The following is an 18685-nucleotide window of genomic DNA, read 5'->3' on the forward strand; positions in this document are numbered from 1 at the left end:
CATGTTTTTTATTCTTGACTCCAACTAATATCCATCAAATTGCAGTGATTTGTTTTGATTTAAGCTGCAATAGCTAAAATAATACATCTATCTAACACAATTAAATACCATCAAAACATGATAACATAATAAAAAACATGATTTTTGAAAATTAATTTAAAATAATGAATACATGTTGGAACCAGTCTCTTCCTTCACTCTCTAAATGTTTATTGATGTCTCTTCATATTTCTCTTCAATTGTTGGTTTGCATTTTGGGAGTGGGGAGAGAAAATAACATTTCATACATTGTGGAATGATCCTTTCTTTTATTCTTTTTCAGCTTTCTTCCTTTCTGTCGTTTTTCTGTTTCTGTTTGAATTGTGTCTCTTTTACTGTTTGTTTTTCTGTCCGTCCTTCCTTCTGTCGTCCTTCAGGTTGTCGTCATGTTTCTGTCTGACTGTCTTTCTGCTTTGGGTTCTTTCTGTCTGTCTTGTTGTCAGTCTTCTTTCTGTCTGTCTTGAATTTTATCTATCCTTCCATCTAGTTGTGGTTTGGTTTCTGTCTGTCTTTCTATCTGTCCTTCCTTTTAAAGTCTGTTTTTCTGCCTGTTTTTGTTGTTTTGTTCATCTGTCTTTTTCTATATCAATGTCTGTCTTCCTTATGTCTGGTGTATGTTTTTTACTGTTTGTCTTGTTGTCTGTCTTTCTTTTTTTACTGTCTGTTTTTTTCTCTTTATGTCCATTTGTTTGTCCATCCGTACATCCACACGGATGTATGATGTTGTGTCTGTACTTTTTTATTCTGTCTTTCTTGTTGTCTGTCACATTATCTGTCTTTCTGTCTGTCTGTCTGTTTTCTTTCTTTCTCTTTCTTTCTTTTTACTGTCTGCTGTTCAATCAGTTTTTCTATCTTCTTTTTATCTGTCTGCTTCTTTTTGTCTGTTTTGTCTGTGTGTCAGTCTGTCTAACGTCTTGCTGTTCTTCTTTGCTTCTCTACTGAGAACAGTCGTACAAGCAACAATCACAGAGGCCACAAGAACACTCATCTTTAAGTGTGAAATGCATCCGAAGTACAGCAACAACGTGTCTCTGGCACTTCAGCTGTGGATGTCATTGAGATTCAGTGCCAGCTCCACAGGCAGGCAAGAGCTGTGCCCAACCTCTCATCCTTTCATCTGTGTTCGTGCCTAATGTCTCTGTCGAGACATCAGACTTTTGAACTCAAATTTTATATTTCTGTTCCTCCTTTTACAGAGCAATCGCAAGAAATTGTAGTCGTTTTCGTCCATCCTCACCCCATTATTCAAGAACACAAAGCATTGGCTTTTGTCAGAGATTCTGATTCTACCACCATGAGCGGTGATTTGAGACTTCAGTAGCTTTATGCACATTTGTCACTGTTGCCACCCATGTAGTTGCCACCACTTAGAATGCTCTTCATTTCACAGGAAATCTCATGTGAACTCAGAGCCGTTTATCACTATTGCTTACTTCAAATGTGCCCATTGTTAACCATTCAAAAGGTATTAAATTGAACATGAATTGGGTGTGTTACCGTAGCAGTCCCAATGGACCGTGTTACCGGTGGTCATGCCAGGTTCCTGTTATGTCAAGTACATCAGTATGTTTGTGATGGAGTGATATTTCCTGTGATGTTATCTGCAGTCCCAGATTGACATATGTGATGCGATCTGGGAAAACCCATCGGATGTCGCTCTAGGACATATTCACGATTATCAAAAAATACATTGAAAGTACATTTTTTGTCAAAATTGTTTTTTTTATTAAATGATGATTCTATAACCTCATCTCTGAAAATATTGACACAAAATGTACTGCTGAACAAAGCGATTTACATAGTGGCCAGCTGATGTTTATATGCCAGGAGAGCTGCAGAAGATCACTATTAACTTTCCCTCTCTTAACAATGAAAAGACAGTTAACAAATCAAAGTAAACTACATAACATGAAGAATGAAGGAGTATCAATGCATATTTCCCACCAGTCCTGTGTACACTACGGCATGAAGCGTTATTTATACAGCGTTATTTTGAGATGGTGGAGCTCACCTTCTGGAGCACTGGGAATTGCTCACGCGAGCCACCTCCAGAACATGATCGCAAAACATACAAGGGAGGATCAGACGTTCAGAAAATAAGCCCAAGATAAACAATGTAAAACTTGCTTTACTATTTACTAGTTGTTGTCCGTAAATTTTGTTAGTTTCCTTGTGAAATGATAAAGATGGAGTCCTCGTTCCAGAGCTCTTGTTCTTAAGTGTGCCCAGCACCATTTTCCCTACTTTCGTTTTATTCAAACCGATTTTCACAGTATTTTTTATAGACTTCAAAACTAGGAAATGTCATTTTATTTAATTTTTATAGGAGTAAGTCTTTTACCACTGTAAAGTGACTTTTATTTGTAATGCTTTATGGTTGTCCTTTTATTTTTTTATCTCCTTACTTTTCTCCAAATTCTGTCTCTGAAAATCATAGCGACCAGCCGACTTTAGATAGCCATAATTTAAGGCAACAAACAACTTATGAGCAAATAATGGCTTTCATTTGGTATCAAATCCTGTAATATGTACATTTTCGCCATGTGTTGGGCTTTCCCAGATCGCATTACATATATGAATGTGTATATCATATGATGTGTAATGGGTGTCTGCGAGGTCTTAAAAAGTATTAAAAGTTGATAAATAAATTAAGCCCCATAAAAAGTGTTAAATGCCATTTTCCAAGTTGCTCAATTTTGTCCATCCAATCTTTTCATATTTGTCCATAGAGGCCATATGCAAAAGTTTCCCTTAATTTAATAATTGCGTAATTTAGCTCCATGATTTCTGTATATACCATGCGTGTGTTTTAGCAAGAATCTTTTTTGTATTGTAATCACCCTCCCAAAATTGGCTTCAATATGGTGGGTGTGCAGCTGGAACTTAAATTCTCTTTTACTAGCTATTTGTTGCAATGTGTTCAACCCTTTTGTTTGGTGCCTGTAGAAAAATGGACACGATAACGCTTTGGGCACACTAATGTCTTTTATGAACATATCAAAGGGTTGTTGGCCTTTCTGACTGGGTTGTGGCCAAAAGGTGAGATTGTTGTGTAGACCCAGCAGTATGTTTACACTTTAACACAAGCACTACTTGTTTTGCATTGAGGAGAGTTAACACAGGATATTATGTTTAAATACCCCGTGTTGTAGATGGCCATTTCCAGCTGTTACTAGGCTGTTCCTAATAGTGCAACTGTAGATTGTGTTGCCGTTAATGACCTTGTATATAACAAACATGCTTTGGGTACTTTCAGTGAGCAAGTTGTCAAGTTATGATGTTGTTTGCTTTCATTTTAGGGGCTTGCAAATGATATACAGAAGCATTTGAAACTCACCTTCTTTAATTCAGTACACGGTATAAAACACTAAAGCTTTCATATGTAACAGTCTTGCCGTCTCAATTTACATAAGACAATCCAACTGAGCCATGCCTGAAGCCAGTGTGGAGCAAGTCACGCCCCGAGCCTTTTTATAAACTGCAGTAAGTGACTAATTAACTGGTTATTTTGTGCAGTTTTTTTCTCAGCAACGGATTTGAAATGGTTTACATTTGCATACATTAAGAGGGACTCTGTTGACATTAATGCAGTAATTAGTTGCATTCTAATGAGCTGATGGTGCAGCCGACTGTCTGCGGGTTACCTACTAATAGCATTTACTGTAAGTTTATGTAAGGTGAGGGACCCTATAGAGCGACTGTTTTGCCACATAATATAATTTCCTTCCTGTGTTCCGGTGTTTGAACAATTAAGAGGGCAGAGAAGATATGAAGATACATTTACCAGTTGACTTTGAGCTCACAGACTACAGCAGGGAGCAGTGTTACCCAGTAAAGGCAGATTTAACTGGAAACACTTGAAGCATGACTCTCTATTGAGATTGAAATGTAAACAAGAATATAATCTCAGCCACTTATGAAGACTTACTGCTTAAAAATGTACGTTGAATTTGTCAGTTTTTAAGGCATGTAGAAAAAAATCAAGGAAAAAGCTTAATCTACATCGTATTTCTTTAAAGTAATGTACAGTATTTCTCAAGCTCACACTTAAAACTTTCCCAGGTCGATCTGGTCAATCCACATGTGCATTTTAGAACAATGCGGTTGCTGATTTAAGCATTTACTTTAAAGGGATAGTTCACCAAAATTACAAATTCTGTCATCATTTAATTACCTGTGAGTTGTTCCAAGTCTTTGTAAATTTCTTTGTTCTGATGAACATAATAGAGAAAGATATTCAGACCAATGCTTATAACCGAACAGTTCTTGGACCCCAATGACTACCATAGTAGGAAAAAATTACCTTTTTTTGTTCTGTTTAACACAAAAGAAGATATTTTGAAGAATGTAGGACAGCAAACAGTTCTGGGGCACTTTTAACTACCATTGTCATTTTTTCTAATATGGTAGTCAATGGTGGCCAAGAACTGTTTGGTTACAAGGTTTATTCATGACAACATTTTAATTTTTGTTGTGAACTATCCCTTTAAGCGGTGGACTTTTCTACATGTTCTACATTCTAATCCTAGTGACCCATATCTGTACTATACTGTCTGTGGTGTCAATTCAACAAAATAAATGATATGTCATGTATTGTTATGTAAACCCGGAGGGGCTGCCTGAATCTATAGACCTATCATATAATTAATCTTTGTTTGGGTAGGCTGATTTTATGGCCTGTTTAATTGCAACCTAGCAGATAGTCACCTTGTCAAGTTCATAGGTTTTACTACCACAGTAATGGCATCTGAGTGCTACGGCTAATGAATGCTTTCCCTCGCTCTTTGCCTCTCTTTCTTTCCACCCCTCCACTGTAAGCCTCGACGTATCCAGCTCAGGGAGCCTTGTTTAGGCCTTTGGATACTCACCAGGGTGTACATGATTGGTGTATTGAGTTCAGCGCTGTGATTGAATGTGCTGACCCTCATCGAATGCAAACAGTGTAATGGTTTCCTAAGCACACGCCATATTTCTAAAGCGGACGGGTGATATACATGGCCGCGTCGGGCACAAAGACTCTGTAATGCTCTGGGAAGGAGATTTAATGTCATTTTTAATTTGTATGATAATAGGCAGGGTAGATGCTCTTTCTGTCTTTCAGACCTTGCACTAACATGAGTATTTTGTTTGACTGTTATGCATTGGACTTTTATCAAAATCAGCTTTCAGCAATTGAATGGAATATGCAGCGGATACGGGGAGTATAATTTATTAGTTTGTTTGTACCCTGAGGATTGAAATAGAAAATTGTCTCATCGTTTACAGCATCCTCATATCTTTTCAGAGGTGTATTACAATCCCCGGTGGAGAATTATTAAAGAATAGTTGAGCAATTTCAGAGTTGTGGAAGTGACAGCCAAAACTTCAAATGTATTTATTACATATATTTATGGAATCGTCTATTTGACTAAACACCTGATGGTAAAGTCCAGACAAACATCACTCTGTACACTGATCAGAGTTTTTCAGAGTTTTCTATTTTAAAAGAGTGAAAAATGTATGCGTTATGGATGTGACAAAAATGGATGCACGTTTTTGAGACGACATATGTTGCAGGATTTAAAAGCAATAAAAAAAAGAAGGGATGTCTTTTCATAGAACACAAAACATTTGTTATATTTTATTTTCATGTGCCCATTTATGAGTAATATGGGCCATTATGGATGTGACAATCCTGTTATGGATGTGACGGTTTAGTTACCTGACTGATTAAAAGGTCAGGTTTGGGACATACCTAAACTAAAGCAGTTCATGTTAATTTTTCAAATGTTTTATTACTTTTATAATGATAATATACAGTAAGTTGAGCACCTCAGAGATTGAAGATTGAAGCCTAAATACAATCGACAGAAGTAAAAGCTAACATGAGGCTACACTACGGTCGCTCGATATCTATTGTATAGTCTATATTGTTATCTGTTCATAACCACCTGTACATTAATGTTCACAGTATATAGCCTTCTGTCTATTGTTCATAGTACATACAGACTGTCACATTTTCATAGTACATGGCCATTGTATAGTATTTTCCTAATATTGTATTCTGTATTTATTTACACTGTATATCCTGCTCTTGCTAATTACACTTCTGGTTAGACCTAAACTACATTTCGTTACACTGTACTTGTATATGTGTAATGACAATAAAGTTGAATCTAATCATCTAATCTAATCAATGTCACCACCTACTAGCGTTCAACTTTTTATAACTGTTTCCTGTTAAATAATGAATGAATCCCCATCCCTGTTTCAGGAGATTTTTGACCGTGTTGTTTAATTTGTGATATTTATATGTGTGTTGACTTTTTAACGTCCCGGCCAAAGGATAGTCGCTTTTAGCAACTTCTTTGCAACCAGCTGCACACAGCTTAAAAAATTTTAGGAGCGGGCTATAAACAATATTTTTATGTCATTGAATAAAAACGTGAAAATATTTAGAGGTTTTGTTAACCACAGACCTTATTTCAGGCGATTTAAACAAAATCCTACATAAAAAAACATTGAACTTGGGGCGATGGAACTGGAAGTGCTACAATGCTAACTCAGTTCAGGGGTTTGCACACAAAAATACGTCATCTCTGAGGTACTCTATTGAAATAAAAGCATTTGGTAGTATAGGGACCAATTCTCACTTTTAACTAGTTGCTTATTAGATGCCTATTTTTTGCATATTGGCTGTTTATTAGTACTTATAAAGCACATATTCCACATGACCATATTCTACTTTCCTAATTTTCCGAATTAGAAGACCTCCCACCTTACTTGCGTTTAGAAATGTCATTGTGCCGTTGCCGGCGCAGCCTGATGTTCCGAATATGGTTAGAGGCGTTACATTTCAATTTTTTACCTTAAAATCGTGTATACATATTGTATTACATCTAAAGCAAACAATATTATTATTTTTAGCTGCGTCAAATGACCCCTTTAACGTGAATGTTATTGATACTACTTTTCCCTAGATGTCACTTTTCTTTTTACAATGGATGGATGTTACAACCCGGAGCATATCATTCATTCATTGCTTAATTATCATGGCGGACGTGGGTGTGTCTCAAATTTAACATCACCTTCACATAAAAGTCAGCGGTTTCTTTACAGCTTATTATTGTGAGAAGAAAAATACTGTATCTTAAATGTATAATAACCTGATCTTATTTGATCAACGTATGTGACTGTGCTGTTTCAATATGCTCAAGTGTATTTAAGTTAAATATACAGGTTTGTGGATCTTCATTTCATTTTTTAATTCAGCGTTGTAATCTGATGTTTACTGATCTTTTTTTTAAATATCTATAGAATTCTATAAATCTTTAAACTCGAACCGTGGATCGTAATCGAATCGAAACATCAGAATCGATACCCAGCACTACTGTTATTATTTCAGTCTGAGCTTTACTTCTGCTCGAATGGCTGGACTTTCCTTTGTGTAAATTATTGTTTGATTTGATTCGATGATGATGCTTTGGAGATTTGAATATAAACGTGGTGGAATACAGACGGGGTGGAGAGAGAGCGCAGCCACATTATCCATAATCCAGTCACAGCTGTCTGCGGTTTGGCGACACCACTACAGCAGGTCGCCGCTAATAGCTCTATATTTCATAGTGGAAAACGCCCTGCCACAACCCGCTTGATGTACGACGATGTCTACGCTTCACCCACAACCTTCTCCCGCTTCGCTCACGAACTCATAGTCTCTCTCTCCTTCTGTCTCTTCTCTGTCTCGCTCTGCAGTTTGACAAAGCATATGCCTACAGCATCCGCCACATGTTCGGGAAGGAAGGCAAGCGCACTGACTACACCCCCTACAGTTGCATGAAGGTGATTTTGTCAAACCCACCCAGCCAAGGCGACTACCACGGTGAGTCACAGCGAGTCAGAATGTTGATTTTAAATGCGATCGGGCCCGTGTTTGCTTCTCTAGCGAAGACGGTTAAATATGTTTTTAGATAATGACTGCTTAGTATGCAGGTGGTCTTGGATTTGTTTAAAAAATGCCCAAACTGAGTCTAAATGATAACACCTGCTGTTTTCATTTCAGGTAACAAAAGGTTTATCGTGTTCCTGCTGTCACGTTTTCAGATGCTTGATCAGACTGATTGTAAACCATTTATCACATCTTCCTCATCCTCTTCCTCACAGGGTGCCCATTCCGCCACAGCGACCCTGAGCTACTGAAACAGAAGTTACAGTCCTATAAAATCTCCTCCGGTGGAATCAGTCAGGTTTGTACGACCACTAAAACACACTTGAGCAGACTCAGCACACTGTGCAGAGAGAGGGGTGACCACTGGGTTAAAGGGGGGGTTTTGCTTTAAGTGAACTTCAAGTGCATAAAGGCCTTTAGAAAACATAACAACATAAGTTGCCTTTCATTAAAATGATTTGTTGCAAACATTATCCTTTATTCAACCACACACCAAAGCACAAATGCCAAATAATGAACAAAAAGGACATTAACTTGACAATTAAAATGGAACGATTGTCTAATAATCTTATGAAAAAGATATAATTCATTTTTAACAAGGCATCCCTGAAAGGCCTGCCCTGCTGTACTTGTGGAATATTAATGATTCTGGTGTACTTCTGGAATATAAATGATGAAAAGCAGTAACATTCAGGATTCTCCAGTGTAGTGACGGCTTCAACTCTCTGTGTTGATTACTTTGACCTTTGCTGTATCCAGTGATTCGGAGCATTCTTTAAAGTATTCTTAAAAGTCATTTCAGGTTGGGTTTTTTCACACATTAAAGCAGCTTCAATGGGCCGGGCAATGACATGAGATGGTCCGGCCTGGCTGTAATGTTCTCTGATATATAAACCTTACACACTCATGTAATTAACCGACTGGTTTTAATAAGGCCGTTAAATTCAACGCCGAAAGGGTCTTGAAGGGATAGTTCACCCAGAAATGAAAATGATGTCATCATTTCTGAATGATTATCATTTCTAACTGGTTATTACATTCTTTTTAAGAACACAAAAGAAGATATTTTGAAGAATGTTGGTAAATGCCGGTACCATTGACTCAGGTTTTGTGTCTATACTATAGCATAGAAGGGAATGGGTGCTGGTGCTGTTCAGGGACCGACATTCTTCAAAATATCTCCTTTGTGTTCTGCAGAAGAAAGTCATACAGGTTCAAAATGACTAGAGGATGAGAAAATGAGGACAGAATTTTTATTTTGGGTGAACTGTCTCTTTATAAATGTCGCTTTATTTAGGTTTAGGCGTGCATGAAGTCAAGTGTTGCATTCTATCTCTGGTGTTAGAGTAATGCGTAAGTATTAAAGTGAAATTATAGAGGTGGAATTTCATCTGCCATCATTTTTTATTTTGGGGTTGGGACATTGGTTTGGGTCGACGTGTAAATTAGACCAATGATAGGTGCCAACTATAGTTTAATTTGATATAAAAAGGCTAGGAAATATAAGTTGATGGTGTACTTCTAAAGATAACACTATATTGTTTTATGTCTTTTCAAACCTCGAAATAATACAAACTGGATATAAATACAAGTCATGTGAGATGTTTCCGCTGTAAGGTGCGCTGATTTAAGCCCCGCATGGTACGTCCGGTACTGGACCTCCCACAGTGCAGTTGAGGGAAATGGCTGATGGCTGCCTAATGCAGTCCGACATGCCAGCCCACGGGTAGCACATTTCCAATCCAATTAAATTCATAATTTCATCGGAGACCCCAAGCAGTGTCCTTATAAACTCTGAGTGTTCGGTGAGCCTTAGACCTGTGGGTGTGTGAAGCAACAGCTTGATGTTCACCCCGGGAGCTTTCTCAGCACGTGGCCCTCTCACCGCACAGCCTGCCCAGTGCGCTGGATAATTAAAAAGCGCAGAAAATGTGAAAAGCCTGGGCAGTAGGGTGATTAAAATGCCGAACGTCAACCTTCTCACTCGACCTGTCTGTTGACAGTGTGACATTGCAGTCAAAAGGGAGAGACTTTAGTCAGGGGAGAGAAACTACTGTAGCTCTCAGTAAGATCCAGTCACAGAGTAGCTCCTCCCTCACAGAGAGAAGATTAAACATGTGCCACAGGTCCAACAGTCGAGGTGGATGCTGGAACATGTGGAGGTCATGCCTGTCTTTGATGGATTTAATCCCAGCGTGCACATCATGCCATGCATGTTTATTCTTAGGTTGAGGTGGAGATCATTCGCTTGTATGTTTGAAAACCGCAGGTTGTTGCTTTGACAAGAGGAGCTTAGGTTGTATTCATAACTGTTTACATACTGTATGGTACTTGATGTTCATGATCATGATCAAACATTTTCTGTCATTTTTTCCATGACACATGAAAGAAGAATTTAGAAGAATGTCACAAAATGTATGATGATGACAAACTCCAAAAAGGTCAAATAAAGGGAACATTCTAATATTGAGGACATTATTAGTGTGTAACTTGTCAAAATTGTGACCCTGTTTGTGAAATCCAGGCTTAATTCTGAATCTAGTTTTGAGATTTGTTGCATCAAAGTTAACACGGCCTCAGTCGATATTAAAGATATCAAGGTTATACTTTCACAGAATGTTATTTTTATTGTGCAGGATGATTTTGTGTAAACGATAAATCAGAACACATGCAGGGTTACAATTTTGGACAATGGTGACTACCGATGATAATTTCATGGAAACAAAACTGTGAAGATTCTTTAAAATTATTTATTGTACAGTATTTCACAGAGAAAATAAATGCATACAGGTTTGGAACAGCATCGCGAATAAGAGCAAATAATTCAGAAATTGTTACTTTTTAATTAAGATAAGATAAGAATAATTTATTGTCATTGTTTGTAAAACAACTAGATTACATTTAGACCCTCAATCGACAGCCAAGTTTCTTAAAGTGCAAATACATAGAATTTAAACATAAGGTCCAACATGATCAGCAGTAGCCCCATATGTAAAAAGAACAGTACGACTATGACATGGAATAAAGTGTATGAGGTAGAGAAACAGTAATGATGTATATTGATTGTTGTGTTGTGTTACAAAAACGCAAAGTCCAGTTCACAGTTAATGCCATTGTTGAAAAGTTGTACATAATGAATCCAAATTTGAAATATTCATTTTAATGTAACACGCAACAAAACCTTTGCTTTTAGCCTTAAACTAAAGTGTGATCAATTTGTTGAATCTGTTAGATTATAAGACAATCTCACTCAAAAAAGTAAATTCTGTCATCATTTACACCCCCTCAGATTATTCCAAACCTGTATACATTTCTTTGCTCTAATGAACACAAATGAAGATATTTGGAAGAATGTCAGTAACCAAACAGATAACACCCCCCATTGACAACCATAATAGGGAAAAGAAAAAAAACTCTGTCTTTCTCTCAGCAGGTAGTGGTCTAGCTCTTGGTGAAACCAGTAACTTTGTATTAGCACCTATTGTATTATAGCTCCTGTATGATATATCGCTTATTGCTCCCTTAACTCTTTGTAAGTCGCTTTGGATAAAAGCATCTGCTAAATGTACGAAATACTGTGAGAGTCAATGGGGGGTGAAATCTGTTTGGTTACTGACGTTCTTCCAAAGATCTTTCTTTGTGTTTAGATGACAGAATTTTTATTTTCGGGGGGGGAACTGTCCCTTTAACTTTATTTCCCCAGCATACATTAAACCCCTGCTTGGTGTTGTGCGGAATGTATTACCTTTGCATTCAGGTAGCTTTTGTCTCCGGAGTTCTCGAGTTAGGTGTCGGATGATGTTGGCTTTCACCTTTAAATCCATGTATTATGTATACTGCTCCTGCCGATATGTTAGTTGAGGTGGAAAGCCATGCTTTACCACTGGAATACATGGTGTTAAAAGCTTCACCCGAGGGGAGGTCTAAGCAGAAAAAGAAAAGGGAGGGAAGCAGGTTGTTAAAAGCTTCTGTGTCTCTATTGAGCTGGTTGAGGGCATTTTACCTCAGTGTCTCTCCTGAAACCTCATAAACGTTTGCTGCGTCAGTGTTTTTAGGCGAGAGCGAGCGCAATGCTTTTTAATGGTCTTATTCATCGGTATTGTTTAGAAAAGACTCTTGGATATTGAGTTGACATTTGGGCTAATGCTTTTACCCGTTTTATGGAATAAGGAATACTGGTGACACAGCTGGGTTATCATTTGCCTTACGAATTGTGCTTGAATTCAACAGCCTTATTATTTTTGGAAGGGACGTGCTTTCTGGTGATTGTCTTATAAAGTGCTTGACAGATAAATCAACAGAGAACTAAAGGGTTGTGGGCCCATCTGTGCTTTTATGTGTTGAAGTATGTGCATATGGAATGTGTCAGACGAATGATTTTTGCAGTCGTCATGTTCAAAATACGTAGAATAATCTTGGGACACACATTTCCGACAATGTAAATTTCTCTCAATCGTGATCACTATTACTGCTTCTCACCTTCTCTTTTATCCCTCTTGTCTTTCTGTCTCTCGCTCACAGATTCTGGAGCTAGTCAAGGGAATGCACTATCAGCTGGCCTGCCAGAAGTACTTTGAGCTGACACACAATGTAAGGATGCTTTTCTTTTTGGTTCTGCTGTAATTGGCCCTGCCTTTGTCAGCTCAGGGACAGCACTGACACCTGCTGCCGAGCTTCCGCGGTCACGTCTGCCGTTAGCTGACACAGGAGCTTCATTTTTATAGCTTAATTATTAAGATTCATTAGACATTTGACAAATAACATGAATATGTTTTGATTCATCTTAAACTTTTTAATGAGTACAAGGAGTTTCAGTCCAATCAGGGTCATTAAATTTTCCACAACATGTTTTAAGAGGAATATAATAGCTGTGCTTTCAGTGCAAGAGTGCGCAAACTCCTTTATTAAACGCTGAATGCGGTGAATCATTTCTTTTTGTGTTCGGATTGCCCTTTTAGATTGGACTCGGGGCCGTGCGGTTTCAATATGCTTTCTTTTGACAGGGCCATAATAGCAGTGGATTTATGGGTCTGAGGGGGTTGAAAAAGCAAATGATTACAGCTCAATTTCAGCGGCTATCTAATGGATTTCTTCACATTTCACATGGTATTTTGATATTGCAGACAGTGGAAGTGACTCTCGCGGCAACCTTTCTGTATTTTATTCGTTTCTCGTGGAGAAGAGAAGCGTTTCGGAGCAATGTCAGTCAGGATTACCTAAGTGACATCTGCGCTCTGTCCTTCTGCTAAAACGCAGGCCGACTGACAGGTCGAGAATGAAAACGCGCACACACCCACAGCACACGAACAGGTGCTATCTGCCGGGTGACAGGTTAATATGAAGGGGGGGAGACGGTTTTGGATGTGAAAGCGAGTGGGTAAACCTTTCAAATGTTTGCCATCAATGTGTCGCCAGGTGGATTTTAAACAGTGAGGCTTTGGTTACAAGCCAAGCCAAGTATTTATTTATGCGACGGGCGAATTCACAAGATCCCTATTTTTCGGTGTCTAGCAGAAGCAATTAGACACCTTCGTGATCTTAAACCTCTGGATGTTTATCAAGCTGATGTGAAAAAAATATGCAACTTAAGTCCCTCACACGCAAATCTCAGCATGCGGTTTAAATGGTTTGCTGTTGCTGTCGCCGGCGTTGACGGCTTTGTTGCATGCCGAGACAAGTAAATCAAAGAATGTGTGTATAAATTCCTAATCTCCTGCACGACTGGATTTATTCCCTCAATAAGAAAGGTTTATAACAGTGTTTGTGTCTGCGCCATCCCTCCTTTAATGCCATAATGCACTCAAAGTGTCACTGATAGGATATAATGGCTTTTAATGGCTCCCTGTGAAATAGCAGTGCCTTCGCAGTCCAAGGGCATCATTTAGCTTGTGGACCCCGGGGCTCCCGGCACCGAGGGTCATTGCAGATGACTAATAGCCTCCAGCCAAACATCGTGAGCCGCTTATGATGCGGCAGAATGTATAAGTTTGTCTTTCTGATGAACAGCGTACAATAACAGGATTTGAGAGATAAACCCTCCGCCACCCCAATGAAAATCACATCTCGCAAATTCATGACTCATATTTTAGGGTCAGCGAATGAAGGAAGTGATGACATTAATGAGGCAGTAAAACATTCTCGTCGGTGCTTCGGCGGATCCCCGACATCGCTCCCGCCTTCGTCTGATACCAAAATCATCTCAGTCCCAAATCCAGGCTCGCTAGGCCACAACAAAGAGACTTTAATCACCGCCTCACGTGCCCCCCGCTTCCACAGCCACGACATATAACAAATAGACGCTGGGTTCCTGCCTCCATCGCAGCATTTATTTAAAGGTCAAAATGTAATACTTCACTGATGAAATATTTACACAACGGCAATAAATCAAACAATAGCGAGAATAATGAAACGCAGGAGAGGAGCTGAAGGTGGTCTCAGAAATGAGCTTGTTGAATCTCCCGGATTGATTCCTTTCTCGGCTTCGGCTTGAATTCTTTCATGTTTATGCATTTTTCAATGGCTACAGAGTAGCCGGCTGCGGACGGCCCACCGTAATGCGTTAACTCTGAAATGTGTAATAGATCTTTCAGTCCACAACTTAACAAGCGTAGGGACCCTGGCGCACTCGTCTCCGAGAGACGGACCGGCTTTGATTCATGAGGAGCGTCAGGGGCGTGCTGAGTCTGAAGCATAATTAAACAGCCATATCCTCTGCACTTTAAAACAAATGAATTGGATGACGTCGTGATGCAGCTTTCAGGAAGCCATCAGAGACTTAAACTCGTTTTGATTTAACAACCAAGGTTGACAGGAGGTAGAGATCTTGTCTGTCTTTCAACTTATGAAAGAGGTAAATGCATCCTGGCCATCACTTTAACATGAAAGATGGAGCACTTTGAATGAATATTGTAGGTTAGATAACATTTGTTTTTGATTGTTGTTTTTGACACTTGCTTGTGTAACAATGTTGATAATTACAGAAACTTATTTAGACTTCTCACTTATGTTAGGAGTGTCACAGTTACAGTAAAGCAATGATGATTGAATAATACGTGAAAATATATAATTACAGTAAGAAAACTTATCTGCATAGATCTGTAGAATACAGGATAATACATTCTTTAATTAATCTCATTATTCAAGTGTAACAAATACAAGTCTCACTTTTGAGATTTTAGACCCTGAAAAGTGTCTGGCCCTGTTTACTTCCATTATAAGTGCCTTATATGTGTGTACTGTAACGGAAGAACAAGTCAGTTGTTTTTCTACGGTAATCGACTTTATGCTGCAAATGCCGCTGACATCCATTGACACATCCGGAACATTCCTTTAAATCTGTAACCTGCTAAACTACATCATTGGCAATTGTGTGATTCTGCCAAATGTTGTCTGAACTTAGTTTCTCGTTACAGATCGAGGATGCTGGGTTTTCTCTTAACCACCCCAACCAGTACTTTACCGAGAGTCAGAAGTTTCTGGGTGGAGGCATCAAGAAAGAAATTGAGACGTCCCAAAGAAGTCAAGAAAGTGTGTCAAGTAATGCGGCCAACGTCTCCCAACCGCTTCCTGTGAACTCCCAACAGACCCATGAGGAGACGGGAGATTTAGACTCTTTCTTTCAGGATGAATAAATGTGGATGTGGGTGGGATTAGCAGACCATTTAGAGCTCTTACAACATTTACCAAACATGCTAGGTTATTTTAACCCATAGATGGGTAAAATATGAAGAGAAGCACTTGCGTGGGTTTTATATGAATCTGTGCTGGGTTGTTGTTACTCAACCATGAGTTAAAACAACCAGCATAGGATATATTAAACCTGTACATATTTACCCAACCATGGGTTTAAGACAGCTTGACATTTTGTTGAGTGTTTGATACAAGTTATATGTACAATATTAAAATGTTAGATGAAGCTAGTTGTGTAACTTTTCCTTTAGGTAATGGAAATTTTTTATTTTTTAGATCAACTGCTTCTAAAAATGAAGTTAAATTGCTTTTGAATAAATACATAATAAACGTTTTCCTTTAAAATCCTTTGATTGAAGTTTTTACCAGCTTTGAAAAACGTCTGTCTATTAGTAATCAGTGTTGTGATCATCTTGCTATTCTGTCTCTCCATTTTGTTTCAGTGATGTCTCAATTATTTCAAAGATATTTCAAATTTAACTTCAGCTTTCATTTATGCATATGGCAGATGCTTTATCCAAAGCAACCTGCAGTGCGTTCAACCTATACATTTTTTATCAAACCTGTGACATTAGCATTGCCAGTGCCATGCTCTACCAGTCGAGCTACAGGAACAGAACAGTCTATGCTGATATAGAAATAGGTGCCGATTCAGTTGCCAGGTACTGCTACACTTGAAAGTCGGCATAGGAGAATAAAAATACGGTATGCATGCAAAATTTAGATGTGGAATACCTTGAACCTGCTGCATGCTTGCTTCTTAAATCCCAGCTCCAAACTTGTGAAATGTAAAAATGTAATATATGGGTTTTCTATGACCAAGAATAAAGTAATGCTGTGAGTTTTTCTTGTGTAACATCAAAGTGTCCTCAAGGACGTAGATTGATGTTGATTTTGGCCTCTCAGGAGGTGCTTCACACGTTTCAATCCAGCTCTCGTATAAAAGCTATCTGTAAACCCTTCATCCTCACTTCTGACTCGAAGCATAATTGCACTTGAAATGAACATTTATATTTGAATGTCAAGCGTCATTAAGGGTAGCAGCATTTGTTCTTCATCTGCCACGAACATTATTTCTGAATGTCTGTCGTGGGGGTGCGTTTGCTATGCAGTGGCGTACTGCTTCTCTATGTGCAGACGTGTCCTTGAACGCTGAAATATGCCCTTTACATGATCAAACCCTCCATGGTTTCCTTTTCTTGCTTCCTCCGTAGTGCTTTGGTTCTTTCCTCCTTTCTTACCTTGTACCCCGGACACGCTAACATGCTAAATTTAGAGGCAATTAGAGGCACTGCATTGTCAATGCAAATGGGTCCCCTCGGTAGGAAAAAGACAAGTAATAGTACCATTAAGGGACAAATTTAATGAATGCTCCTACCTTTGAGTGTGCATATGGTTTCGGTCCAATGGTTATTCTTCAAATGCATGCACTGTTCTTTGTTATTCCAGGTTATGTATGATTCACTAAAACGTCCCGCGGTTTCTCCGTCCTGAAGTAATGGCCTCGTAGGCGAGACTAACAATTTGCTGTCTAAAGAAAATCCCCCTTACTATTCAAGCCAATATGTCTTCGTGCATAATGGTCAACAGTGTAACACCTGTCGTTAAATATACCAGCGTTTCAATTTACCTCAATTGCAAGTTCCAAAATTTTAAAAAAGCACCATAGCTCTTTCGATGTGTTGGATGTGGTATACACCATGCCAAGATCAAAAGTTTTATTTCAAGGCAACATGCTGAACTGATGAAATAAAGTCACTTTGTATAAAAGCATCTTCTATGCTTGATGACAGACTGACCTTATACTGTAAGGTTTATTTTATACAACCTCAGGCCATAGTGTAGGGCTGTGAGGCGTGTTGTGAGCTACAGTAGTGCCGGGTTTGCTTCAATGCTTCACCCCGTCACACTAGCTGAATTAAATTAGCTTTGGAGTTTTAAAATGGAGCTTGACAGTCAACGGATTAGTGAAAAATAATATGCATCTGGATATAAGGAGCACACAACTGCTGTGTTGTCAGCAAGAGACCTTCATGTTTAATACCTTCTGAAGCATGACTGCGTTTGACAAAGCTTTAGACTTCCTCTGTCTTGCATCAGTTCCCAGTACTCTGCTGCTTCTATGCGTTCATAAAATAGATTTGCTATTATTAGCCATATTATAGCAGACTAGGGCGAAATTCAGTTCAGGATGGGATACTCGAATTGGATTGACCTTACCACACATGACGTTGAATTAGAATGACAGGAATTAATTCAATTGTAATTTAAACGAATTGAGCACAGTCACAAAATGGATGAACTGAATTAGTTTAACAAGTTTTGACAAGAATAATATTAATTTGACCTAATTGTGCCTCTTTTTATCCTTTTTTTAGTTGTACTTCTCTAAATTAAGTTACAATTTCTTATTTCAGTTCAATTTTGTTTATATAGCACTTTTCACAATTTTCATTGTTGCAAAGCAGCTTTACATACATCATAATAAAAATAATAATAATAATACTAGGGGAAAATGAAAGAGAATATATGGTATTAAGATGCATGGTATTATTGCAAGTTTTTCTCTATGCAATGTACACTGATGTCAGTGGATTGTCAGAAACTATAAATTATTCAATCGAAGTATGTTTTATTATTATTATAAAACATGCATGAGAAACAAATAGGTTATTACAAGTAGATGAGAATAAAATCAAATTGGTGACTTCATCCACAAGTACAACAAACTAATGAGTACCACCTCTACGAGTGTGCCAGGTTTCACCATTTTCCTACGTATGCTTCATAGGGCTACCATGGACGACCATTGGTTAAGAAGAAGAATACTAACAGACACAATAGTGGCCACTGGCCATAGCCCCTAAAGAATGAAAAAGAATAATGCCATCATTTCATTATTGCAAATGAATTGTTTCAATTTTTCATTGTAATTCAGTGTATTTTGTTAATACATTTAAGAATATTTTATTAATAACATTTTAATGTGATTAGAGCATGGCACTAGCAATGCCAAGGTCATGGGTTCGA

The 18685-nt window shown here is 38.3% G+C and overlaps 1 protein-coding gene across 1 annotated transcript in view; it reads left to right on the plus strand.

Moving 5' to 3' along the window:
* prim2 (DNA primase subunit 2) overlaps positions 1-16420 on the plus strand; it is a 51351-nt gene extending 34931 nt beyond the window's left edge. The window contains exons 11-14 of the mRNA XM_056760784.1: positions 7774-7900; positions 8182-8264; positions 12488-12556; positions 15379-16420. Of these exons, the coding sequence (XP_056616762.1) occupies positions 7774-7900; positions 8182-8264; positions 12488-12556; positions 15379-15597 (498 nt within the window). The 3' untranslated portion in view covers positions 15598-16420. The remainder of the gene's footprint in view (positions 1-7773; positions 7901-8181; positions 8265-12487; positions 12557-15378) is intronic.
* The last annotated feature ends 2265 nt before the right edge of the window (positions 16421-18685 follow it).

This window comes from Triplophysa dalaica, chromosome 11 (genome assembly GCF_015846415.1).
Source record: "Triplophysa dalaica isolate WHDGS20190420 chromosome 11, ASM1584641v1, whole genome shotgun sequence".
NCBI lineage: Eukaryota > Metazoa > Chordata > Actinopteri > Cypriniformes > Nemacheilidae > Triplophysa > Triplophysa dalaica.